The sequence below is a fragment of the Dromiciops gliroides genome, chromosome 2 (assembly GCF_019393635.1).
Source record: "Dromiciops gliroides isolate mDroGli1 chromosome 2, mDroGli1.pri, whole genome shotgun sequence".
Lineage (NCBI taxonomy): Eukaryota > Metazoa > Chordata > Mammalia > Microbiotheria > Microbiotheriidae > Dromiciops > Dromiciops gliroides.
In genome coordinates this window covers 648,201,431-648,228,338 of record NC_057862.1, presented here as the reverse complement: position 1 = coordinate 648,228,338, position 26,908 = coordinate 648,201,431, and the positions used below count along the sequence as shown (strand labels likewise).

Sequence of the window (26,908 nt, the reverse complement as noted above, 5' to 3'; positions counted from 1 at the left end):
TCATAAGTGACAACTTTCCTAGTGTCTCACATTCCTCCCCATATTCCCATCCCCCCAACCCCGAGCTAACTATTGCAAAGCACGTGGGTGGTGTCAGGAACCCTGGGCAGCTCTAGGGAGGGGATCCAGACTCTCTAAATCCTGGGGATGGGGCAGCCTAGAGCCCCATAAGCCTTCTGACACTGTACATAGCCTGGGCATGATGTGGGTAAGCAATGTATGAAATTCAAACAGAAGAATTCCCAAGCCAGACACCATCACCCACTGCCTGGCCCTAGACCCCTTAGGCGCAGAGACATCCAGCTAATAGGCCACATCCAGGCAGGCGGTGCCGGTCTTTTTCAGGATGGACTCTCCGCTTATCTGCTCCCCATTTTCTTCAAACAGAGCACCACTACAGTGGGCTCCCCAGCACAAAGAAGACAAACAGGCCCTTCCCACGAGACTGTGAAAATCTGGTCGGGGAGGGGTATCGCCCAACTCACCCATGAGGTGCCTGGCATATAGTAAAGGCTTAATAAATGTATTTAAATCTAAAAAAATGTCAGAACCTCCCCAGGAATATCCAAGTGAGTGTCGGCTGTCTGCTGGGGCTGTGCCGACAGACTGAGGGGTCGGGAGCAAAGGGGAGCGGCTGGAGCCTCGCTCCTGGGAAGGAGCAGCACACCCCCCCCTCCCTAGATGGGCCAGCGAGCTGACTGTCCTCCTTCCTTCGGGGTTCCCGGCCCAGGCAGCAGGTGATGGTGTCTGGCTCCTTGAGTCCCAGGGTCAGGCAGGTGCTAATTCCCACCAGCTCTTGCTAATGCAAAAATAAATGCCAGCTGTCCCTCCAGATTCCAGCCACTATTTTGGTTGAAGTGCTGGCTCAAGTTCCTGGTGACACACAAAGTAGGACAGGGTGGCCCGGCACAACTCAGGGAGCGCCACCTCCTCCCCCTCCTCCTCCCCATACCCCTCCCCCAACCTTGCAAGAGGGTGAGTCATGAGCAGGGGAGGCCAGGGAAACCGGCCAGGCCCTAAGAGGGTGTGGGGTGAGTGTGCCCCTCTGTCTGCTCTGGCCAAGGGAGCCACAACCCACCTGTACTGAGCACTTAGCTTGTGAAAGACATCGTCCTAGGCACCAGAGGGAGGGGAAAGGCAGGGAGGAAGAAAGGAAAGAGAAAGAGGAAGAGGAGGAGGAGGAGGAGGAGAAAGAGAGGGAAGAGAAGGAAGAAAGGAGGAGGAAGAGGAGGAAGAGGAGGAGGAAGAAAGGAAGAGGAGGCAGAAAGGAGGAGGAGAAAGAGAGGGAAGAAGAGGAGGAGAGGAAAGAAGAGAGGAGAGGAAAGAGGAAGAGGAAATGGAAGAAAAGGAAGAGGAGGAAGAAAGAGGAAAAGGGGGAGGAGAGAGAAGAATAGGGGGAGAGTAAAGAGGAAGAAGAGTAAAGGAGAAGGAAGAGAGGAGAAAGAGGAGGAGAGGAAAGAGAAGAAGCAAGAGGAGGAAGAGAAGAAGAAGGAGAGGAGAAAGAGAGAAGGAAGAGGAGGAGAAAGAGGAAGAGGAAAAGAAGGGGAGGAGGAGAAAGAAGGAAGAGGAAAAGGAGGAGAGGAAAGAAGAGGAGGAAATTGAGGAGGAAGAGAGGAAGGCAGAAGAGAGAGAGGAGAGCCTTTAAAAGCTTTTGACCCAGAGAAGGGCAGGATACAAGAGCTGCTTTAGGTCTAGGCAGGTCAGCCTGGGCAGGATGGGTCAGTCCAGCAGGACCCTTCTCCCTGGAGCTGCGTTCTCAATGCCCCACCTTTCCTTCTCTCCCAGCTGTACATGGCTCCCGGCAAGAAGAAGTGATTGACCACAGGCTCACAGACCGAGAGTGGGCAGAGGAGTGGAAGCATCTCAACAATGTAGGTAACCCCAAGGCGAAGCATGGAGGCCTTGGGTGGGCTTGGGTCTGAAAACATACACGGACCAAGACATGTCAGCGGGCACCAGCGTGTCCGCTCACACATGTAGGGCCAACAGGAAACAGATGGCGCTGCCTTGTAGGTTCGTGGTGGGCTTCCCTACATGGGGGTGCAGTGAACACAGGCCAGGGCACCTTCTGAGATCTCTGAGGCCTCTTCAGGGTTCCTTGGGTCAAACCCATGCCCTAGATTCCCTGCCCAAGACTTGAGAATTTAAAGAATTTAGTCCTCAACCCCAAGGGGTTCAGCCTTAGCCTCCAACTGACTAACCAGTCAGCATCATTTATTGAGGGTCAGTTACGGGTACCATCCTGCCTTAGGCATTCTGGGAGGAGCAGAGAAAAGAAATAAAAATACAGCCCATTCTCTTGTGTTGCTATTATTCTGTTATATTGGAGTGGAAGACAATAGGATGAGGGGAATGTGGTAGCCATAGATGTACATTCTTGTCCCAAACTATGCCATAGAAAATAAATATAAAAATATCTCCCTGTAACATAAAATAAATAGTAAAATACCACCATTCTTCATTGAGGAAAAGTATGGCCTCCAACCTTACACGTGTCTCTATAACTCTTTACTTATTGCCTCCAACCTTACACAAAGCCATGACATTTGCATTCTCTCATTTATCCTCACAGCAAACCCTATAAAGAAGTTAGTACAGCCATTATTGTCCCCAATTTGGGGGGGGGGAGCAATGAGGGTTAAGTGACTTGCCCAGGGTCACATAGCTAGTGTCAAGTGTCTGAGGCTGGATTTGAACTCAGGCCCTCCCAAATCCAGGCCCGGTGTTTTATCCACTGCGCCACCTAGCTGCCCCCAAAGGTACTCTTTTGAAAGAGGGGCAGCTACCTGGGCTGTCTGTTTTCCTGGATCATTTCCATCTGTAAAATGAAGGAGTTCAACTAGATGATGTTGAAGGTTCCTTCTAGCCACAGCTGGTACTGGCTTGAGAGAGTCAATTGTTAAATTTTCAGTGTGAGCATTTACACTTCAGAAGTTGGCAAATGTTACCTATCAGGGGCTTGATTTATTGTTTTGTTGGTTGTCTAGACTTAAGAAAGTGATGGAGAAAAATGCAAATGCAGATTAAATTTAAAAGTGTGACACACATACATTTCCCCCTCTGAAAGCTGGTTGTTAAACATTAATTTGTACATTTTTTTTCCTGAGAGCTGGTTGTTAAACATTAACCAGCACTACGCTCCCTCTAGCCCAAGACACCATGCTCCACTCATTAGAGCAAAGCCAACTGGCCTCCATGGATGCTGAACTAAGACCTTGGCCTTTCAAATAGCTAAGTTAAGCATTCACATATTGGGTCAGCCCTCTCCTGCAGCTCATCTCTGTGTCCCCTGTCCCCTGATAGCTCCTGAACTGTATCATGGATATGGTGGAGAAGACGCGGCGTTCTCTCACGGTGCTGCGCCGATGCCAGGAGGCTGACCGGGAGGAGCTCAACCACTGGATCCGGCGCTATAGCGATGCCGAGGACATGAAGAAGGGCCCCATCTCTGCCCCATCCCGCCCACACAATAGCTCCTCCAACTCAGAGGGTCCCCAGTTAGGTACTGACATGGGTCTGGGCTGGGGCAGGGAGGGGCCGGGGACAGAGAGAGCAAGGCCCAAGCTCCCCAGGACCCCAATTAGGGACTTACCAAAGTCACCCAGAAACAAGTGGACAGAAAGGCTTGCACTAAGACTGGAACCTAACATTACCCCCATGCCAGCTTGGTTGCTGTTGGAAGCCAGTCTGGCCTAGGCCCTGGGACGGAGAATCCCAGTGGGTTCTAGCTGATCTCTTAGGTCCCCTTCCAGTTGTCCTGGAATCTGAATCCTATGATTTCATGATTCTAAGTCATCCTGGTCTGTATGGGGCCCATGTTGTTCTGGGCCGGTACCCAGCCACAAGACTGCAACAATGATGTGGATCTGTAACAAGATTCCACCATGAGCCACCAGTGCCCAGAGCCCATCCCCAGGAGAACCTTCTTCAGCCAAAGCCTGCGTCTAACTCTGCCCAAGAACAGAGCCCTGGCGGTGGCCTCCTGCCTTTCAGTGTAGGTGGTACAAGGGCCCAGCATTGCCCTCCTGAGGGGAAGCCGGGTTCCCCCTTAGGGCTTGCGAGCTTATGCCTTTGGTCTCCAGAGCTGATCTCTTTTCATCCTTGCTTTTTCAGAAAGTCACCGGGAGTTTGTTCCCCGGCCTCTGTCCGGTTATATGCCGGAGGAAATCTGGAGGAAAGCTGGTGAGTGTTAAAGAGAGAGATGTGTGGGGAGCCCCCTGTTTGGGCATCCCAGGCATTGGGAGGAAGGAGCAGGTCAGGGCTACCCCTGGATCATCTCACTCACACACACACACACACACAACTACAACATATGACTGGCTTAAAGCCACCAGCACTGTACTGTGGTGGACAGAATGCTGGATTTGGAGACAGAGGGGTGGGGATGGGGGGATCCTTGACCCCAATCTCCTCATCTAATTAGTGTTTTCACTTGTTAAAATAAATATTTGCCACCTCCAAAGAACTCTAAGATTTGAACCATGATTTCCTCACACCAAGCCTGTGAAACAGGGAGTGCCGTCGTTCTTATGCCCATCTCACAAATGGGGAAACTGAGGCTCTGGAAGTTGGTCATTAGGTGACCACCCTAGGTGGGATATAAAACCCAGGTCTTCTGATTCTGAGTCTGCCATTTTTGCTAGGATATACACCATCACTCTGACTCTCAATTATCTCCTGGGTTCCCTCCCATTCTAAGTCCTATTTTTTTGTTTGTTTGTTTGTTTTTGGTTTTGGTTTTTTTTGCTGGGCAATGGGGGTTAAGTGACTTGCCCAGGGTCACACAGCTAGTAAGTGTCAAGTGTCTGAGACCGGATTTGAACTCAAGTCCTCCTGAATCCAGGGCTGGTGCTTTATCCACTGCGCCACCTAGCTGCCCCAGTCCTTTTTTTTTTTTTTTTTAACACAAGACTCCCAGGCCTAGAGACCCCAGGTCTCCTCACACAGGCTCTTCCCCCACCACCTACCCTCCCATCTCCGTTTTATAGGATCCTGAGATGGGCTTGGTACGTGTGGCCCCTCGAAGAGGTTTGACATGGAAGGGATCTTGAAAATCATCAAATTCCATGCTCTCATTAGCTATATGAAGAGACCGACTCTGAATGGGCCTGTTCAGTGGGATCCAGCCCGTTCAGACCCACACCTCAAGATGGGCAGCTCTGGTCTCTTTCAACAGACTGAGCTTTTCATCCCCTGCAATAAGCTGTCCTCTTGAAAGACGAGTTCTTTCCAAGGGGACTTTCTGTTGTTGTCCCTTAAGATGTTCCGGGTTCCTAGAACCTGCTAATTTAGTCACGGTGCCACAGGGTGAGCCAGAGAATTGTACAGACACCGTGAAACAGCTGCCCAACTGGAATGAGTGATGGGGCTTGTCCAGAAGCCTGGAATCACCCCGGGTTGGAGAGTAGGGTGTGACCATAGGCTGGAAGGATCCCATTTCAGAGTGAATGTGGCATTGGACCTGGTGGCAGGAAGACTTGTGTTCAAATCCCGCCTCAGACACTTACTAACTGTACAGCTCTGGGCAAGTCGCTTAACCTCTCTCTGCTCGTTTTCCTCAATTGTAAAAGGGGATGAGAAAAATAGTACTTACCTCCCAGGGTTTTTATAAGGATTCAGTGAGATGATATCTGTAACACACACATACATACACACACACACACACACACACACACACACACACACACACACACACACATACACACATACACACAAGCTTTCAAATAAGTCCCAGTGTGTTGGTACCTGCCTGTATCCGTGCACCTTTGTGACTATGGACATATATGTGCATGGAAGGCAGTGTGGTGTAGTAGGAAGAGACTGATTTTAGAGTCAGAAGAATAGTTAGCATTTATAGCACCAACTATGCGCCAGGCACTGTGCTAAGCTCTTGACAAATGTTATCTTATTTGATCCTCACAACAACCCTGAAAGGGAGGTGCTGTTATGATCCCCATCTTACAGTTGAGGAAACTGAGGCAGAGAGAGATGACTTGCCTAGAGTCACACAGCTAATAAATATCTGAGGCTGGATCTGAACTCACATCTTCCTGCTTCACTTTATCCACTACACCACCTACCTGTTCCTGTTCCAAGAGGACCTGGGTTCAAATTCTGCCCCTGGGGTCCATTGCCTGTGTGATCCTGGGCCCTTCCCTTCCTGAGTCTCAGTTTCTTCATCTGTAAAATGAGGGGGGTTAGACTTAATGACCTCCCAGGTCCCTGCTAGCTCTGATTCTGTGATCCTTAGTGATCACATGCATGCCTGTGCCCACACACGCTCACACCTCAATCCCGAGTGCCCCCCCACCCCAGAGTAGCCCCCCACACATGGCCAGCCCAGAAGACTGACTTGGTGGCCCTCGTCTCGCACTGCTTTTCAGAGGAAGCTGTGAACGAGGTAAAGCGTCAGGCAATGTCCGAGCTGCAGAAAGCTGTGTCCGACGCAGAACGCAAAGCCCATGAGCTCATCACAACCGAGAGGGCAAAGATGGAGCGGGCCCTGGCGGAGGCCAAGCGGCAGGCCTCCGAGGACGCCCTGACCGTCGTCAACCAGCAGGAAGACTCCAGCGAGGTAGGGCCACGCATTCCTCTCTTCTACCAGATCCACTCTCATGGTACAGGGACCAAGCGTAGGAACAGCCCCCACCTCTATCCAGAGGCTTGTTCAGCCTCAGACACAGGGATGGGCAATGGGGACTCCTGGATGCTCTTCTCCCTCTCATCTTCTCCTCTTCCCTTTTCTGACTTCTTGGAGTTCTGGTCGTGCTCTTTTCCTTCCTCTCTCCTCAGTGTCCACAAGCACTGGGCTTGACAAGGCTAACAAAGTGGGTATGCAGAGTGGTACTCTGTGGATTGATGGGAATTGTCTTCTTTCTTCTTTGTTAAAGAAGAAGTGAGAGTAAAAGCCTGAAGTATCTGAAGGAGGGTTTTCCCTTCCCCCTTTCCTGATGGGGGATCAATAGTGGATAGAGCTCCTGACTCTGCAGGGCTATAGCTCCCCAGCCCAGGGTGTCCCCCCATCATTCTCTGAAGGACCTGGATTCAAATCTTACCTCTGATGCTTGTGCCTCATGGGAACTTGGACACTCCCCTCACCTCCTCCAGGCCTCAGTCCTTTGTTGGGAAAGTAGAGATAGTAATGGCTTTTCCAACTCAATGAGTCTATTCTCTAGAGTCCCCCCACTTCATTGCTGCCCCCATCTTTACTTCCTGGGCTTCCTCCTCTCCCCATCTTCCTTCCTTCTTTGAGAGAACCACCTTCCCTGAAGAGCACCACTGCATACAGCCTAGACCAGGGGTGTCAAACTCAAATAGAAAAGGGTGTCATTGATCCATACATAGGGGGAGCGGTGGATAGAGCTCCTGGAGTCAGAAGACCTGAATTCAAATCTGGCCCCAGATACTTCTTAACTGTGTGATCCTGGGCAAGTCACTTGACTCTGTTTGCCTCAGTTTCCTCATCTGTAAAGTGATCTGAGAAGGAAATGGTGAACCACTCTAGTATCTCTACCAAGAAAACCCCAAATGGGGTCACAAAGAGTCGAACACAACTGAAAACAACTGAACAACAAAATCTATACATAAGGATTCCTATGAGCAGCATGTTGACTTAGTTTTCAAATCTAAGGTCATCTTTGTTTCATTGTATTTTACATATTTTGTTCAATAGTTCCCAATTACGTTTTAATCTGGTTCTTACCACTCTGACACCTGGGGCCCAGCACTGCCCCCTCCCCTCAGCTCCTGGGGTATAGCTGTTAGTGGCTCCCGTAGGGCTCCTAATTAGGGTGGCCCATTAAGGAGCCCACAGTCCCTCTCTAGGCTTCTTGCCTCTTTGTTCCCCAACCAGGTCAGGCCAGTCATACCTAAGACTTTGGAAAGCAACAATGTGTGAAACCCACAGATGTTCTCGGCCTTCCCCAGACTGTCACTGAAAGAAAAAAAGGGGAACTACCTTGTATTGGGTTCTAGAGCTTGAAGAGACCACAGAACCCTAGATGGGGGCGGGGGGCATCTGATCTAAGCTCTTGGGAAAACTGGTGGAAAAGAGAAGAGGCAGGACTTGGCCTCAGGCCCTGTGGGTCCAAGTACAGAGCACTTCCCAAGCTAATTATTAAAACTGGGAAGGCACTCGGCCAGCATCTCGTGCAAGAGGGGGAAGCTTGAGACCCAGGTGGGGCTTTGCCCATTATCTATAGCACTTCTGCTGACTGATTTGACTCAAAACTACCCCCATAAAGCAGTTATTCCCATTTTACAGAGAAGGAAACTGAGGCCAAAGAGTATCTTCCCCCAGGTCCTCCAAGTAGATCAGAGTCGTGGAGATTCAGTGCTCTTTTTGGTTGGCAGGCCATCGTTTCTTGTGTCCTGAGACTCCAGATAGCCTTTTGCCCACGCTCTCCTCGGGATCTCTGGGCATCCTTAGAGGAGAGGAATAGGGGAGGTGCCCGCTTGCAACTGTTAGGTCAGCCAAGGCTCTCCCTGCACACACACCTGATACTGCCCTCTGTCCCCCCCACCCCCAGAGCTGTTGGAACTGTGGGCGCAAAGCCAGCGAGACCTGCAGCGGCTGCAACACTGCCCGCTACTGCGGCTCCTTCTGCCAGCACAAGGACTGGGAGAAACACCACCACGTGTGTGGCCAGACACTGCAGGGCCTCCATGGCAGCCACGGGCCCCACCCCAGCCAAATGGGGTGGGCCCCACCCAGCCGGACGTAGTAGCCGTGGCTGTGGCCACCAGCCCCAGCGAGACCAGCTCAGCAGCCGCCTCCCGCTCGGGCACCCCGGCCACCCCAGCCCCCCTGGAAACTGCCTCCCGCTAGCCCCATCCAGGGGAAGGAAGACACAACGGAATCCGAGAACCTACAGAAGTCACTGCTGCTACTGCTTTTCTCCAAAAGAAAAAAAAAACTGCATTCAATGCAACTTCCTCAGCTACCTGACGATTTCATTCGACCTCCAAACGACCTCTATCTCTTCGAGTGATCCTCACAGATCTTCAAAACTGGGCTTTAAAAGTGGATTTCACAAAGAAAGTACAAACCTTCTTCTCCGTTAAATCTGTCTTTCTCTCTCTGTCTTGTCAATTTCCCTCTTGTCTCTTTCTCTTGTCTTTTTCTCTCTGGTCTCTTTCTCTCTCTCTCTCTCTCTCTCTCTCTTTTCTCTCTAGTTCTCTCTCACACACTTTCTTGTTTTAAATTTTTTTAAAAAAAACATAATTTGGTGGCTTATATTTTCAGTGAAGAATTTTGTTTGGGGAGGGTGGGTGGAGGGGAGCTTTTTCCTTGGTTTGGGCTTGTGTTTGTTTTTCCCCAAAAGAGCTACTCAGAAATGGACAAAGAAAACTGTGGGGTTTTCATTTTTGAGTGTGGTTTTTTTTTTCAATGAAAAGGGAAAAAGAGAACTGTTCTTTTTATAGCTGGATATTCTGCCAAATTGCCCCCTGTGTGATGGGAGGGGGCAGGTGCAGCAAAGACAGTAAGAAGGATTACAATTTCTGATGCAAGAAATGTTTTTGGTTTTATTTTTTATTTTTTTAACGTCAAACTCTTTGGCTTTAAGTAAAAATCCAAAAAGATTTTTAAAAACAAAAGTAAAGGAAGCTTACTTGTAAACTACCTTGCTAGCTAGCCAAGAATACCAGATACACCTCTGCTCCAAAGGAAATCCAAAAGCAAACTCTCACAAGAAAACCAATCCAGACTTCTTTTTGTCACTGCCAAAGTATTTTTTTTCTGTTTCATTACTCTTGGGTTTGTTTGATTTGGGGCTGGTTGGTTGGGTTTTGCTTTTTGGTTGGGCTTTTGTGTTTTTCAGAGTGGGGGGAAGGCCCCAGCTCTTTTTTGTCAAACAAGGACACTCTTTTGTCCCAACCAAACAATGGTGACTGCTCAGCTGGTGAGTCGTTGGCACCATCAGTGAAGAATGAGGCCCCCCCCAGCCCTGTTTTACCAGCTCAGCTCTCAGGCTTTGGATTTCCCCCATTCCCCTTTCTGCCAGACTATGGGATTTGCATCCGTGGCTTCAGAGTTTGGTTATTAAACATGAATAAAGTAAAAGGAAAAAAAAATCATCAGGATTGACCAAGCCGAGCCCAGGAAAAACAATTAAAAACCCAGTATGTGTTTGGGCATGGGTGTGTGTGTGGGTGGGTGTGTGCATATATGTGTGAATGTGTGTATGTATGTGCAAGGGGAAGATACCTCTATTTTCCCACCCTCGATGGATTTCCAACGCATTTAATTTTTCCAACGATGAAAAAAAAAGTACAAAAGTGTTTCTTTCCAGAGAGAGCATTGTTCCGAAAACAAACAAACAAACAAACAAAACTGTGACAATCTTTTGGATTGATTCTTGACTGCTTTTCAGATCATGAGCAGATAGCAACTTATACCAATACTTTCTGCTTCTCGTTTTCCTCCTCTACCTCTCTTCTCTCCATTTCCCCCCCCCCCACCCCTTGTCACAGTATCTCATCACTCTTCTCCTCTCTTCCACACTTTTGCAGGAAAATACAACAAAACAAACAACAACAACAACAGAAAAAAACCCACCTTTGTATTCTGCCCCCATCCTACCTTCTGAAGACTATTTTGATTGCCTGTATATAATCCCTTGCTTTTGCGTCCAGTTGTTCCCCAGATGTTTTTTCCTCTGCTCCCTTGACGGAACATGATAGGTCTTTTCATTTGAACATTTTCCCTATCACTAGCACCCTTTTGCCCCCTTCCCTTGCCCCCTTTCTGCCCCTTCCAACTCTCACAAGGATTCCTAGGAGGAAATGAAGGAGAAAGAAAATTAATACTTGTACTTAATGGAAGAAAAACAAAAGAGAGACAATGTAGACTATTTTGCATTTTCTTGTATCATTGTACAAAGTACAGAGGACGGGAGTGCAATATGGAGAGTGGCCCAGCTACTGAAATATGGGGGTTTCCAAAAGATTCCCAGACAGGAGTCAAGTCAATATTGTACGTTAATGTGAATGTATATAGTATTTGCAGAGGTCCAAATAATGATATTAATGATGATGATAATAAAGAAAAGATGTTTGCCAAATAAAATTAAGAAAAACCACTGAAGTATGTAAAGTTTAGGAAACAGGTTTTAAGGAAAAAAAAATAATACGAAGTTGGTCCTTGGGGAAGTGATGGATTTTTTGTTGTTGTTTCGTTTCGTTTTTGTTTTGTTTTTTATTGTTGTTATATCCCAGAGTCACGAAAATCTGTTCTTTTTGTAATGGAAAGGGAGGAGTAAATTGAGTCACTGCCAGCAGGGTCATTGTCCAAAGGAAATACTGGTAGATGAAACTTGAATCCAGAAAGCAAATTGGGTGTATTGGGTGGAATAAGAAGATAGTAATATCTTTATACACACACACACACACACACACACACACACACACACTCCTGTAGTGCAGGGCTCTGCTTGCCTGACCATTGAGTACATATATAAAGGCTGAAAGGTTCCATAGGTATCCCAAGAGCTAGAACTTCTTTAAAATTAAAATAGCTCTTTAGGGAAATGCAGGGCTAAACTTTTTCCGCAGTTTCCTCAGTTTTTGACCTCCATTCTTCTCCCAAGCACTAAGCTTGTTGACTGTACCAGTATCAGATGTGTATGTTATATAGATCGAGTCTCCCACTACCTCTCCCAGTTCATCCTCTCATGTATCCTCTTCCCTCATGACCCTTGATTCCTTGTCTTCTGCCTTCCCCCTCCCCCCCCCCTCCCCCCGTATCTGAGTCCTTTGAAATGCCTTGGTGTTCCAAAGCCCATTTACTTTGGGAACAGGTCTGTTTCCATCTGGGCTGCAGGGTTTGAAGGATGGATTTTGGTGCCTTGGTTTAAAAAGATCACTAGGCCGCTAGGGATAAGGAAGTGGCCGCTATTTTGCTGAGCATCTCGATCTGGATGAAAACCTAACAGTATCTTCTGTCCTGATTTCCAGGAGCAAAGTCAGTGAGGCTGTGTGTTCAGTTCAGATGGATTAGTGCCTGCCTAGCTTCTGCCTCAAGGAGAGACAGAGAGCTCAGGCCTTGATTTTGGCCGGTGGGAGTATCCTTTGGAGAGCAGCAGGGCTTGGTTTTTCAGGACAGTATTCTCACTGACCCCAAGTAATTAGCCGTTATGACTTGGAGAAAGAAGGCACTGACAGCTCAAGGTGTCAGAGGCCCGACCTTATAAGGTGGAATCAATCGATAGGTATTGGCAAATTTCCCGCTCTACTTGAGTAGAAGCACTGTCCTCTCCTACCCTCAGGACAAGCAGTTTGAGTTAAATTGTATCTTTTTTGGATAGAGGAACCCAGCATCTAGAAAGGAAACCAGGAAACCCTCCCCCCAGCAGATCTGTTCCAGGGTAGGCCCTGTGGCATCCTCATTTACTAAGGTGCCCAGAGTGCATTTCCAGTGCAAAATCCTAATCATTTCCATGAGGCTACTTCCTCTCCGTCAGGCCCTAGATTCAGAGAATCCATGGAAAGAAGCAGCTTCTTGGCCAGCTAGAGCTGGACACCCTTCATACATCCCATGGTGCCAGGCCATTTATCCAGCCATTATTGCGCTCTCCCTTTCTCCTCCCTCCTCCCCACCCCAGGAAAGTTAAAAAATAGAGAAATCTATAAGTCGCCCCACAAGCCATCCAGCAAATTGGCTGGTTCTGTTGCAGGGTGCCCCTCCGGTAGCACAGGAAGACAAAATATTTGCCTATTCTTGGCAAGTGACCATCAGAACATAGTTCCTTGGTTCTAGAGGAACGTGGTATCAAGGAGAAAGGGTGAATGCTCAGGTTATTTGGACAGAGCTGCCCTGACCCCAGCCCCCAATCTCTGTTTTGAGGACCTCTTCCTAAAGAATGGTTGAGCTAACATGAGATCCCCTTGGGTTAGTAACCAACCAGGGTGCATTGAGGAAAGGCTAGTCCCCTGGGAAGGCTTTGGTTGATTCCAAGTGGAAGACTCAGGTGACTTCATCCTAAAGAGAGGCAGGTTGTTGGAAGGCCCTTTTCCTTAAATGATTAGGAATTCATCTTCAGAGTTTGCCCCTCACCACCCTGGTCCCAAGCTAGTTCAGCCAAAGACCTTTTCATGGAACCAAACCTGAAATCCCAACACTTTGGGGAGAAAAAAGTGTGGCAAGGAGGGATGTTGGTAATTTTGCTTTCTGAATTGTCAGCAATAGTGTGTTTTCTGGGGTTGGTTTGGGAGAAATTGAGCAACGTTAGAATGCCATGTAACCATTGTCATTGATACCTCCTCTGATCTGTGTACTGGTCATCACCCATTTTTATGTCATGAAAAACAGATTATATGTAAAGAAGCATTTCCCATGTGAGCTGGTGAAGGAACCTGTTAGTCGTGAGTGCTGCTGGTTTGACTTTTTAAGCATTCTCTTCTGTCTGAACCCTGGCCTTCCCATGCCTCTCTGTCCCTGCCTCTGCTTCCTCGCCCCTGCTCAGAAGCTGTATCCTGCCTTGCTACCTCCAATGTGCTTAAGGACCATAGACTAAGAGGTGTGGTTTGCTCACTTGTTTTTCCTTTAAAGCCACTAGTCAAGATCACACTCGCCATTGAACCAAAAGCTCTGTGAGATGCTACTGCTCCCAGAGCCCCCAGCAGAATCCCAAACTCAAACGACAGCTTTAACTAGCGTTCAGAGGCCAAAGCCGAAGGCAGGAGACAGTGGTCAGGCAGGATCTCAGAGATGGACAGTTAGGCATGGTGATAGAAAGGGATTCTTCTCACCCAGGTCATTCAGAATGAGAACACCATCCATTTCCAAGGGGCAGATAAACAACTGGGTGGAGGCTACTTATGTTTATGTATTCCCCGCCTTTCCTTTGCATCCAGGGCAGCTTGAGCTAAGTCCCCTCACTCTTAATTGCATGATCCCCCACTCTTACCCACAGAGCTTCGGAATTTCCCCTCTCTCACCATCCCCCAGGCCACAGTTTCTCAAGGTTGGCATAGTCGTTCTTTCTCTTTCCATTGCTACCAGGGACCTCAGTGGTGGGCTGGGCAGCAGTAATGATGGTGTCTCTGAAGTCTTCAGTTTGCTCAGCTTGTAGGATTTGAAATTACTACTAGGTCATGGATCCTAGGGCATGTTCCCTCAGCTGAATGAACCCAGAACTGGGGACCCTACGGACTATTACACAAAGGTGGACTGGGAGAAGCTCAGACCAAATAAGGTAGAAGAGAATGCCCTTTTCCTGACTTCTGAGAGATGCAAAGGGTGAAGGGCTGGACTTACTCAGCTGTTCGTGTCTTCTCTTAGTTTATCAAAACAGATGCTCAAGGGACCTCAATCCAAAAGCAGAGACCCCGAGAGCCCAGAAACGTCACCTGGGCTCCCTCCTTCTCATGGCTTGGACCCTCCTTTCAGTGACTGATGCGAATCAGATGATAGGGAATAGAACTTAGTTCACAACTTTGTGGAATTAGGAGACGATGAGGAATGTGTACCCAGAAGGCCACACGTGGAGTAGGAGTGAGGAAGAAGCCGTGTTTGTACCTGCTCCTGGCTCCTTGCTGGAATGTTGCCCTGACCTAAGGGGAAGGGGGAAGGGGGTGGGGGAGAAAACTCAGGTCAATGTGTTGGCCATTGACCTGGGGGCAGCCAGCAAGCTGAGAACAGCGCTCACTGCCCAGGAGTCCTTGGGTCCCCCCAAAGTGAGGGACCCAGAACAGCTTGCTGGTCAGAGGCAGGAAGAAAGGGAAGGGTAAAACTAAGAATTGGTTTTGGATTTGTTTGGGTTTCTTGGTGGTTGGGGTTTTATTTCGGTTCTTGTTTTTTAGTGGGACGGGACCTGTGGTTGGTCCTGTTCATTGATTATTCCAAATAGACACTCAGGCTGACACCAAAGCACCCATTTCTGGCATCCATCCATCCATCCATCCATCCTTCCCTCCCAAATTAGGGTCAACATATTCCCCACCATCCCAAATGATCTGTGAGAGACCCCTGTTCCTGGAGCCCAAAGGGGGCACAGGCTCTGAACACCTGGTTGTTGACCCCATTCATCGGCTTTTAGGACCAGAAGTCACCAACCTGCGCAGGAAAAGCTCCTTAGCGATCTCCCATTAATGACCCCTGAGCAATCACACAGTGAGTCTGTCGGTCAACAAGCATTTATCAAGCACTTGCTATGTAGCAGGGCCCCTGCTAAGCACTGGGGATAGAAAACAAGGCAATTTTCCCTCTGGGAGTTATGATATTGCTTTGATCTTTGACTGGTCCAGGCTGATTTTCAATGTCTCCAAGGATGAGGCTTCCCTTGAAAAGGTTAAGGATAGTTTATTCCCCGTCTTTTAGTCAGAGGAGAGGAGCCCAGGCCCGGCTAACAACTGCTTAGCATTGAGACCGACGTGGGCCTGGCTGGAAAGAACAAGGGTGCCTTCCTTGGGGGCTGGTTGGTGTTGATGGAGGAGGCACTCAGACTTGCTGTCTTGGGAGGCAGCCCACACACCTGCTGAGAGGCCCTATAATACACAAGCACCCCCTTTACCCCCACCCCCGCCTCAGGCTTGTCTCTTCTGGCTGGCACATTCCCTGGCAAGAAATCTGACACTGGTTGGATGAGATCCCTTTCTCTCCCACTCACGTCCTTAAGGGTCGCTGCTCCCGGGACCAGAGGGTAAATTGAGTGACAACCTTCCTCTTTCAAGATGGTGCTGCACAGCAAGTGGGGTGTCAGGCCAGGCCTCCCCTCCTTAGCAGCTGCTGAACTTCCCTGGAGTATAGTAGAGAAGGTTCGCCTCAGTTCATCCCTATGCCCATCGACTTTTCATACGGGGATGGCAGTTTGAATCTTGTCTTCTTCCCTTAGAATCAGGGAGAGGAGACCCTCTTAAGTCACACAGTTAGTAAGGGAAATTGTTATAGAAAGAAGCTATTGGCCTAATGAAGGGTGATGCCGCTTATTCCCTGGGAATCCAGATGACTTCTGTCTCAGACTGGTCACCCCTTGGTACCCCCTTTCCTTCCCTCCCCCTGGACCTTAGTCCTTTCTCTTGGGCACCCTCATTACCTGTGTTCCGATGGGCTGTCCCTGTTCTGAGGTCTGAATGACCTTTTCATTCCCTCTTTCCCTCCCGTTTAGGGCTTCTGAGGGGCAGGGCCCAACAGCTAGCTGACCTTGGGGCTCCTCAGTGTAGGAGCTCATCCCAAAGCAGGGCTGGCGTAAGGCCCTTTTCTCATAGAGTGAAGATGAACAGGAATCAAAGATGAGGGGAGAGGTAGGAGAGAGAGACCAGGGGGGACCATTAGCTATTCCATTCAGCAGAGGGACCTGCCTGCCTGCCTGCTTGCTTGCTTGCTTCTGAAAGAGGCACAGCATTGATCTCATAGCCATGATGTGTATGCTCTGAATGTCAGAAAAGAAACACCCAAAATAATAATAATAATAATAATAAATATCCATCATAATCATAATTATCAAGCAAAGTCTTAAATTAAGAGAAAACATTGCTTCACAGACTTTTCTGCTCTAGTCGTCTCAATTCAGCAAGTCCTGGGCTCCCTTCCAAGCCTGACAAATCTGAGTCCCAAAGATGCCTCAACAGCAGCAGTTAATTGTTTCAACTCTAATTGGACCTGATTTCCTTCTAAATAGACGTGAAAGCACTTGGTGTTTCTAGACTGGCCTCTCTTTCCCCTGGGCTTCCCTCCCTTCCTAGGTCCTTCCCTCGGCATTCTTCCCCTGGATGGATTCCCTCTGAGAGTCTCCTGGTGGGAAATGGGAGGGTGGGGGTGAGGGGGTGCAAACTGCTCCCCCAGAATTCCAGCCAAGAGACATACTATACAACCTACCAAAATGCAATACTTGAACTAAAGGTCCTAACGGGATGAGGCAGGAACAGGAAGGGGCCAGGGAGAGGTGGGGAGGATGGGAAAGAGCCTTGATATGGAAGATTGGTAAATGATTGGTTTGGGGCCACCACTCTTCCCCTCTCCCACAAGAGTTGAAAGATAATTTTTAAGAAAAATAGAATTTTAATAAAAAGCCCTTATCCCCCTGCTGTTCTTTGGGCCCCTTGGCCTCTCTAGAGAAATGACGCTGTGTTAGGAGTCTATGGCATGCTGTTCCCTCCCCTTTGCTATGTCCTGCTTTCTCTAAATGTACTGTATGTTTGACCTGTGGAAGCTGTAAAACATTATGATTCAGGTTATGTCTGTTCTTAACTCTGTATCTGTGTAATAAAACAAAAATTTAATTATCACATGGCTCAGACCCGTCCTTGGATGCTGACTCCTGCTGAGACACTAGAAAGCTTTCTGAGAGCCGCCTTCATTTCAAAGGATGAAGGCATCATCTTCAAGACCATCCCCTGGAAGCTGGGGTCAAGTTCAAGACCACACATGGAACTGTTAAGTCCAGTCATTTCTACGAGTGGGACTGAATGATCACTCAAAGCAAAGAGATGGAACTAATGACCTATTGAGGTCCCTTGTAACCCTCAGAGTATAAATTTACCCATGGAGCATAGTAAGTATCCCAGAATCCCTCCCATGAGGCTTCCAATGGGGGAAAGGGGCAAAAATGGAGAGAAATTCACTCCTGGTCCCAACAAGGGGACTGGAGTCAAGAACAATAGAATCGACACTCCTAGAATCAGCAGTTTCCTTTGTCAGCCCTACCTATATATTCAGGTACATAGATCCCTAGTTGTCTGAGATGTAGGGAGCTCTAGGGAGAAATATTAATAGTACAGCAATATCACCAGCTGAAATAAAAAAGGTTTAGTTGAGAGAAGGGCTTAAGTTTTCCCTAAAGTAGGATTCAATTCAAAATATCATAGAATCATGAGATCATCTAGTTTGACCCCCTTATTTTATAGGTGAATAAATCTACTTTGTATGTGATTTACCCAAGCTCATGCAGGTAGTAAGTAAACCGTGAGGTACTCTGGCTTAAAATCCAGTGCCCCTGGGGGCGGCTAGGTGGCGCAGTGGATAAAGCACCGGCCCTGGATTCAGGAGTACCTGAGTTCAAATCCGGCCTCAGACACTTGACACTTACTAGCTGTGCGACCCTGGGCAAGTCACTTAACCCCCATTGCCCCGCAAAAAAAAAAAAAAAATATCCACTGCCCCTTCCATCCTATCACACTGCAACTTGATAGGTGTTATTTCAAAGTATTATCCAATGTCAGCCACCCACAGGGAACCAGAGGGAAGCGCTAGGTGCTTCTTATTCATCAAGGCTGAGCCTTGATCAAGCAGTATTTCATCACATTAATATGTCATAAGGGGCAGCTAGGTGATGCAGTGGATAAAGCACTGGCCCTGGATTCAGGAGGATCTGAGTTCAAATCTGGCCTCAGACACCACTTCTTGAGTTCAAGAGATATGAACCAGGGAGGTGTCTGGCTACCTCCTTGGTCCTTGTGTGACCTACAACTGTTTCCTGAATACCAACAGGGGAAAATAACATGGAACCCAAGCTAAAGGCTATCAGTAAGAGGAGGAGGAGAGAAGATAGTGGTTATCTGGGAACTTGGCAGGGGGGAGAGCAGTGTAGGGATGGGGAATAAAAGAGACTGAACCAGTCTTGGGTATAGGGAGCATGGACAGCTATCTATATGGCATGATTTGAGGGATGCTGAGAAGATGCCCTTAAGTCTCCCTAAATATTTTTCAGTGCCTGAAATTCCACCCTTAATGTTTTATTCCTTGGGGTCTTAAAGGATTACTCATCTTTATGATTCCCTAGTAAGATGTCAATACTAAAGTTATCGCCCCCTCAGCAGAAAGTAGTTGATAAAAGAGATAGAATTGATGACTTCTTGAGGTCCCTTTCAACCCTAGTATATAACTGTGAGGCCCTACAAAAGTAGGCTAAAAGGAGGGGCAGCTAGGTGGTACGGTGGATAGAGCACCAGCCCTGGAGTCAGGAGGACCTGAGTTCAAATCTGGCCTCAGACACTTGATACTTACTAGCTGTGTGACCCTGGGCAAGTCACTTACCCCCAACTGCCTCACCAAAAAAAAAAAAAAGTAGGCTAAAAGGAAAGGAAAACTCAGTGTCCCCACTCATAAGATGGGAGTAAAACCACTCATGCAATCTACCTCACTGGGTTGTTGTGAAGATCAATACATCCTACGTAAATAAGAGCTGATTTTGATGCTGCTGTTGTTGTTTTGCCAAGGTCTGACCATGGCCATGAAAAGTCAGAGTTGGGGGAGTTGATGCTGGGAGTTGGTGACTGTTGAAGACCAGACCTATGGTACTAAGGGTCACTATGCCATTCCTTAATCTTACTCACCAGCTCCTAAGTCTCATCATAGAATACCCCATCAGGGGGCAGCTAGGTGGCGCAGTGGATAAAGCACCGGCCCTGGATTCATGAGGACCTGAGTTCAAATCCAGCCTCAGACACTTGACACTTACTAGCTGTGTGACCCTGGGCAAGTCATTTAACCCTCATTACCCTGCAAAGGTGGGGGGAAGAATACCCCATCACTGGACATCTTTCCCAGGGAGCCTCACACTGCTCTGGCCAAGTCATGCAAATGTGCACCAGTTCATAGGGCCAGCACTGGGTCATAATAGCACCTGAAAGCAAACCTTATATTCAGTAGATCCCAACCACTGACGCTGCAGGCTTTCAGATCAGATCTACCACTATCCTTTGACATTGCATGGGAACCTGCTCAATGGGGACCATGAAGAGTCAACAGTGGAAAAAAGAGTTTTCAATCCTCTGGTGAGGACGGGGTTTATTTAATCCATAGCACAAAGGGATCAGGGTAGACAAAAAGAAAAACTTCCTAAGGAGTAAAGTTGTTAGTTGAGTGACTGTCCTAACCTGGAGCATTTCCTTCTCTGGGTATGGGGCGGCACATCTTCTAATATGAGGGCTGGTGGAGAAGGAATATTGTCTTTAAAAGCGTGACAGATTTTCTTCACACAACCACTAAAGTCATCTTCCAAAAGCATAACTCTGATCACATAATTCTGCTCTTCCAAAATTTTCCATGGATCCGCATTGCCAACTGAATGAAATATCCACTCCTTCACCCAGAAGCCCTTGTGATGCAGGCCTTCCCTCATTTTGTCTTCCCCCTTATGTTTTATTATTTTTAGTTATTTTTTCAATCAGCAAAAATTCACCTTCTCATCTTCCCACCCCACCCTTAATTGAGAATAAAAGAAAAACAAAACTCTTGTTACAAACATGTATAGTTAACCAACACAAATTTCTACATTGGCCATTTCCAAAAGTTTTTTTTAAGTGCTCATTTTGCAGGAAGTGGGTAGCATTATACTGTTCAGAATTCCTTTTTCCCAAAAAATTATCTGCCTTTTCCATATTGTCATAAATTGTATAAATTGTTCTCCTGGTTCTATGTACTTTATTCTACATCAGTTCATTCAAGTCTTCTAAGGTTTCTCTGAAATCCTCTCCATCATTTCTTGCATCATAATAGTATTTCATCACATTAATATGTCATAAGGGGCAGCTAGGTGATGCAGTGGATAAAGCACTGGCCCTGGATTCAGGAGGATCTGAGTTCAAATCTGGCCTCAGACACTTGACACTTACTAGCTGTGTGACTCTGGGCAAGTCACTTAACTCCCATTTCCCTGCCAAAACCAAAAACAAACAAAAACCCCTCACATTAATAGGTCATAACTTGTTCAGCCATTCCCCAATTTGTGGGCATCCCCTAAGATTCCCATTCTTTGCCACCTTAAAAGGAACTATAAATATTTTTATATATTTTTAGAGTTTGTTTTACTTAGGACTAATATCTCCCTTAAGCTACCCTCACTCTAATTCCTCATTCCCCCTTTCTCCCTTTTCCCTTCTTCATATATGAAAGACATGAAATATATTTCTATACCAAACTATGTGTGTGTGTCTTCTTCATCACTTTAACCAATTCAGATGAGAGTAAGGGTAAAACGTCAGCTGTTCCCCTCCATCACTCTCTCCTCCTCGTTTATGGCATGTCTACTTGCATGCCCTAATTATGTGTGCTAATCTTCCCTAACTTTCCTTTCCCTCCACCTCACCCCCATTGTATTTCTCTTCTCTCCTTTTTCCATTCTTCTCTTAAGACCATCAAGACATAACAGAACCAATCCCAGACCTTGTCTAACTGGATTCCCTCTATGACTCCTGATCATGATAGAGTTTATAGGGGACATATGTATCATTTACCCCTGTTTAAATGTAACTTTACCTTTGTTTAGTCTTTTATTATTGTTTGTCTTTTTTAATGTTTCTCTTTACTACTGTATTTGTACTTCAAAAGTTTTTCCAAAGCTCTGGTTTTTTCATCAAGAATGTTTGGAAGTCCTCTATTTCATTAAAGGTAAATTTTCTCCCTAAAGCATTGTAATGTTTTGCTGGGTAAGTTATGCTTGGCTGAAAGCAATTCCTTTGCCTTCTGGAATATCATATTCCAAGTTCTTTACTCCTTTATAGAGGTGGCCACTAAATCATTTTTTGATCCTGACTAGCTTCTTGGTACTTGAATTCTTTCTCTCTGGCTGCTTTAACCTGGAAACTCTGGATTTTTTGTACAATATTCCTGGGAATGCTCATTTGGGGCTTTCTTTAAGGAAGTGACAGTGGATTTTTTTCTATTTCCATGTTTCCCTCTGGTTCTTAGGGACCTGGACAGTTTTCTTTTTAATATTTAATATTTTTAAGATTTCTTGAAATATAATGTCTAGACATTATTTTTTTGGTCATGGTGTTCAGATAGTTCAATTATTCTTAAATGTTTTCCCTTAAATCTGCTTTTCAGGGCAGGGTTTTGGGGATTTGGCTAGGGTTGTTCTTGTTCTTGATATGAGATATTTTACATTTTCTTCTGTCTTTTCAAACTTTTGACATTATTTTAATATTTTGTTTTGCCTCGTGGAACCATTGGTTTCCATTTAATCCATTCTAATTTTCAGGGATTTTGTTGCTTGCACAAGATTTTGTACTTCTTGTGCCAAGTTGTTAATTCCTTTTCCAATTCTTTCTTCCATAGTGCTCATTTCTTTTCCAGTTTTTTCCTCAAGTACTCTCATCCCACTTATAAAAACTTTTTAAAAAATCTCTTCTTAATTCTTGCTGCACCTTTTCCGGGAATTCTAGCTGAGTTTGTGTTCAAGCTGTCTTTCTCTGAGGTATTGTTTGTACATGGGTTTTGGAATCATTCTCTTCTTTGGGGTTTAGTGTCTTGAACGTCCCTGCCTGGCGGGATTTTCTATTTGCTCGTTCTTCCAGCCTGACTTCAGACTTGACGGTTGGGCTGGGATCTGACATACTTCTGGAGGGAAGCTCTCGGCTGATCCTGGTGCTATCTTCCTAGGATATTGAGGATTGGGTTCTTCCCCAGTCTCAGAGACTGGGGACCTGAAAGCTTTCAGTGCCACCCAAGTGGTTTGACCAAGGGCAAAGTTTGATTGTTGCCTCCTCCTCCTCCTCCTCCACCCGGCTCTGAGCTCTGCAAGTTCCTGACCTGGGTTTGGGCTTGAGAAAGAGTAGATGATGCCAGACTCAGTCCCTATCAGGAAGCGGGGAAGTTCTGCTGGTTCAGAGTGGCAAAATTGTAACTCTCCTTTGGTTTAGGTTACCTGTCTTGATAATTCCTCTAGAAACTGGGATAGATACCGGAACTGATACCCTACTGTGTTCCTGGGGTCTGAGCCATGTTGCTGTTACTTGCTTCTGACCTTCCTCCTTGTCAGGCACACTGGTGTACCGTACTGCCCATGGCTTCTTCACCTGAGTGCCACCCTTAGGAGTAGGTCTCCTCAGTCGTCCCTGGATGTGACCCAGAACTGGGGGTGGGGCAACGAAGCTTCCAGTTGGCATCTGTCTTCTTCACAATGCCCTGGCATGAATCTGGGACTTACTTTTGCCAAGTGCACAAGTGATGCTGCCATGCTCTCTATGATCAGTGTGCCCCTGGCTCCATCAAGTCTTCAGCACCCGCAGACCTCCTTGACTGTCTCCCTATGCTGACTTGGTCTGGACAAATGACTCACTGTCCCTTTTTCTGAATTTTCACATCAAGCCTCGGTCTGCTGCATTTTACATATCTTGTTTTGTTTTTGGTTTTTGGGTGGGGCAATGAGAGTTAAGTGACTTGCCCAGGGTCACACAGCTAGTAAGTGTCAAGTGTTTAAGGCCATATTTGAACTCAGGTCCTTCTGAATCCGAGGCTGGTGCTTTATCCACTGCATCACCTAGCTGCCCCTGGTCTGCTGCATTTTCTAGGTCTGTTTTAAGGAGTTTTGTGAAGAGGAGCTTGGCTACCCTGCTTCCTGCTGCTCCATTATCCTGTCTCCTTCATGTTGGATCTGAATAGATTATCCCACATGCCTGGAGTGGTCTCCACCAGAAAAGGAAATGCTTTCCTTCTGTCAGGCCCTAGCTCAAGTGCCATTTAAATATACAGTTGTCCCTCTCACATGGAGACTTTCCCCATCATGGTTTCCATATATCACAGGTCAGCCTAAGAAATTAAATGGGAATTTGGGGGGAGTTTTGTGAAAGCCACAGATGACATATGAAGGCTAACAGATGACATAGAAAAGTTAAGAAATTCAGAAATGCACAACCCAAATTTTATAATAATATGCTGTAAACACCCCATAAAAGAAAAATAAACAATCCAGACTTCTCCGGTACAGTGGGAGGGCCAAAAATTTGAAATGTTTTTTCCAGACTGTGGGGGTGCCATCCTCCTAACCCCCATGATGTGGAAAGGATGGCTATATAGAAAAAGCTTATTATTTTATTTGATCCTCACAGAAGCCCTGTGAGGAAGGTACTAACGTTCTCCTTAGTTTACAGTTAAAGAAACTGAAACTGAGAAAAGTATTTTATCCATTAATCCAGGCTGCTTCTCATTACTTCCTTAATGAAGCTGTCCCTAATCCCTCTTAACTTGAAATGATTCTCTTTCTCTCCCTTCCTGAATCTCTAAACCAAGGGGTTCTTAACCTGGGGGCTAAGAGAGTTCATGGATAGATTTCAGGGAATCGATGAATTTGGATAGGGGGGAAATTCATCATTATTTTTACTAACCTCTAACTGAAATTTAGCATTTCCTTCAATTACATATGCAAAGCACTCTACAAATCTTAAAATAACATAGAAAGGCTTTTTTGCTGTTGTTCAGTCTTATCTGACTCTTTGTGACCCCATTTGGGGCTTTCTTGGCAAAGGTACTTGGAGTGGTTTGCCATTTCCTTCTCCAGCTCATTTGACAGCTAGTGTCTGAGGCCAGACTTGAACTCAGGAAAATGAGTCTTCCTGACTCCAGGCCTGGAGCTCTATGCACACTATGGTGCTACCTAGCTGCCCTCCCCATATTATATGACAATGGCAATGATGATGATAGTGGTGGTGGAGGTGGAGAGCTACTGTAGGAAAGCTCCGCCATGAGGAGAAGGCGTCTGAGGGCAAGCCGTGCGGTCAGGTCCTTGGCATCAGGAAGTGACATTTGCTTGTGGGTACTGTCGATCCAAGCTATTGGCCAATTAGCTTGGAGCTGTGTGTGGGGACAGGACATTTCCAGTTTTCACAGGAGGCTTGTGGGATTGAGGAAGGTGTGGTTCACGCTTTTTTGTGAGGACTCTCATGGAGAGTGGAGGCTAAAATGTGCTCTCCCTTTGATAGATAGATGAATCTAGGCCTTTTCTCTCTCTTCACCAAATTCTTATTCTCCTTAATAAATGCTTAAAAGTCTAACTCTTGCTAAAGCTTATAATTTATTGGTGACCACTCATTAGATATTTTAGACAGACTAGCTAGAATTTTAGCCCCTTACAGCCCTTAACTACATGCCAGGTACATGCTAAGTATTTTACAATTATTATCTCATTTGATCCTCACAACAACCCTGGGAAGTAAGTGCTATCATTATCCCCATTTTACATAAGAAGAAACTGAGGCAAAAAGAGGTTAAATAACTTGTCCAGAATGACACAGCCAATGAGTGTCTGAAGCCAGATTTGAACTCAGATCTTCCTGACTCTGAGCCCAGTACTCTATTAACTATGCCACCTAGGTTTTTTCAGAATCATGTTTTTAAAGCATTATTTAAAAACATGATTTTGAAAAGAGGCTCCACAGTCCCATGACACCAAAAAGATTAAGAACCTTTGTTCATAGACATCTCTGTTTGAACTCTCCTAGGCACTTAATAGAGTTAGTTGTTTTTTTGCACATCTCTACAAACTAGACTTTAAACTCTGAGAGGGCTGAGGTGATATCCTTTTCCATCTTTGTACCCCTCGCCCTTATCGCAAGATCCTTACATTTGGTAGAGATCTAATAAATGTTTCACTGAATTGAATTGACTTTCTTTCAAGGTCCATCCAAGAATCAAGATGCTACTGGCTCCGGGGCAGCTAGATGGCGCAGTGGATAGAGCACCGGCCCTGGATTCAGGAGGACCTGAGTTCAAATCCGGCCTCAGACACTTAATACTTATTAGCTGTGTGACCCTGGGCAAGTCATTTAACCCCAATTGCCCCGCAAAAAAAAAAAAAAAAAAGTTCTACTGGCTCCAATGGCCTCACATCCCCAGATTGGGGCTGTTCTCCCTTATTCTCTTCCCTCTGTTGATGAAAATTTCCTCTTCTAAGGACCCATCTATCATTCAAATAGCTCACAATGGGCCATCGCCAGTCTTGCCACTGGACTCTGATGACTCTGGAGGAGAGAGTGGCTTTGCCCATCTCGGCCTCACTTAAATCCAATTTACTTGCAACTCAAGACATCACCCTCCCAATATCATTGGTCCTCTTTGAGAGAACAAAGATGGACAACAACATTTTCAACAAGTGTCCCGTGCCCTGCCCTGTGCTAAGTTGAGGGAGATATAGACACATGTGATGTGGTTCCTTCCTTCCAAATGATTAAAGTCTAGTAAGGAAATGAGATTAATTTACCTTCTTCTGGCATTCAATTCAGAAACAATCATTAAGCATCTAGTATGTGGCAGATGACTGGGGAGATATGAAGAGAAGAAAGATTCTAAACTGTGCGTACCCTCGGACCAAACAATGACACTTTAAGAAATCAAAGAGAAGGACCTCTAGGTAAAAAAAAATATTTAGAGTGACCTTTTTTCATAGTGGTAAGGAACTAGAAACTAAGGGGGTGCCCAATCAATTGGGGAATGACCGAATGAGATACGATATATAACTGTAATGGAGTACTATTGGGTTATAAGAAATGATGAAAGGGACAGTGTTAGTGAAACCTGGGAAGATTTTTATGGACTGATGCAGAGTGAAATGAGCAAAACTAGGAGAAAAATGTATACCATAATGGCAACATTGTAAAAATGAATGCTTTTCAAGGACTTAAGAACTCTGATGAACACAGTGACCAACCATGATTTCCAGAGGACCAATGATGAAGCATGCTACCTGGCTCCTCCCAGGGAGGTGATGGATTCAGGTTGCAGAATGAGGCCCACATTTTTGGACAAGGCCAATGTAAGATTTTGTTTTCCTTGACTGTGCTCATTTGTTAGGAGGGTTTTGTTTTTCTTTGGGGTGTGGATGGGAAAAGATAAGAGGAGAAAAATAAATGTTTGGTAACAGAAAAAAAAAATTAAGGGGGCAGCTAGGTGGTGCAGTGGATAAAGCACAGGACCTGGATTCGGGAGGACCTAAGCTCAAATCTGACCTCAGACACCTGACACTTACTAGCTGTGTGACCCTGGGCAAGTCACTTAACCCTCATTGCCCCACCCCAAAAAATTTAATTGAAGGAATAAAAAAGATAAATCTGATGATCCCTTCCACCAAGGAACCAATAGCCCAGTAAACATCCAGCACAAGAGATTAGATCTGAGCAACTCAAACCAGAATGTAATCGAGTGTAATCTATGTGCCATAGATTCTAAATTTGGTAAGCATTCCAGGGATGGAAA

At 46.3% G+C, this 26,908-nt stretch overlaps 1 protein-coding gene across 1 annotated transcript in view; it reads left to right on the top strand.

The window, feature by feature from the left end:
• CBFA2T3 (CBFA2/RUNX1 partner transcriptional co-repressor 3) overlaps window positions 1–10,649 on the top strand; it is a 40,585-nt gene extending 29,936 nt beyond the window's left edge. The window contains 6 exon segments of the mRNA XM_043983368.1: window positions 1,786–1,871; window positions 3,304–3,502; window positions 4,114–4,182; window positions 6,384–6,574; window positions 8,529–8,667; window positions 8,670–10,649. Coding sequence (XP_043839303.1) covers window positions 1,786–1,871; window positions 3,304–3,502; window positions 4,114–4,182; window positions 6,384–6,574; window positions 8,529–8,667; window positions 8,670–8,827 — 842 coding nt within the window. The 3' untranslated portion in view covers window positions 8,828–10,649.
• Window positions 10,650–26,908: the final 16,259 nt, after the last annotated feature.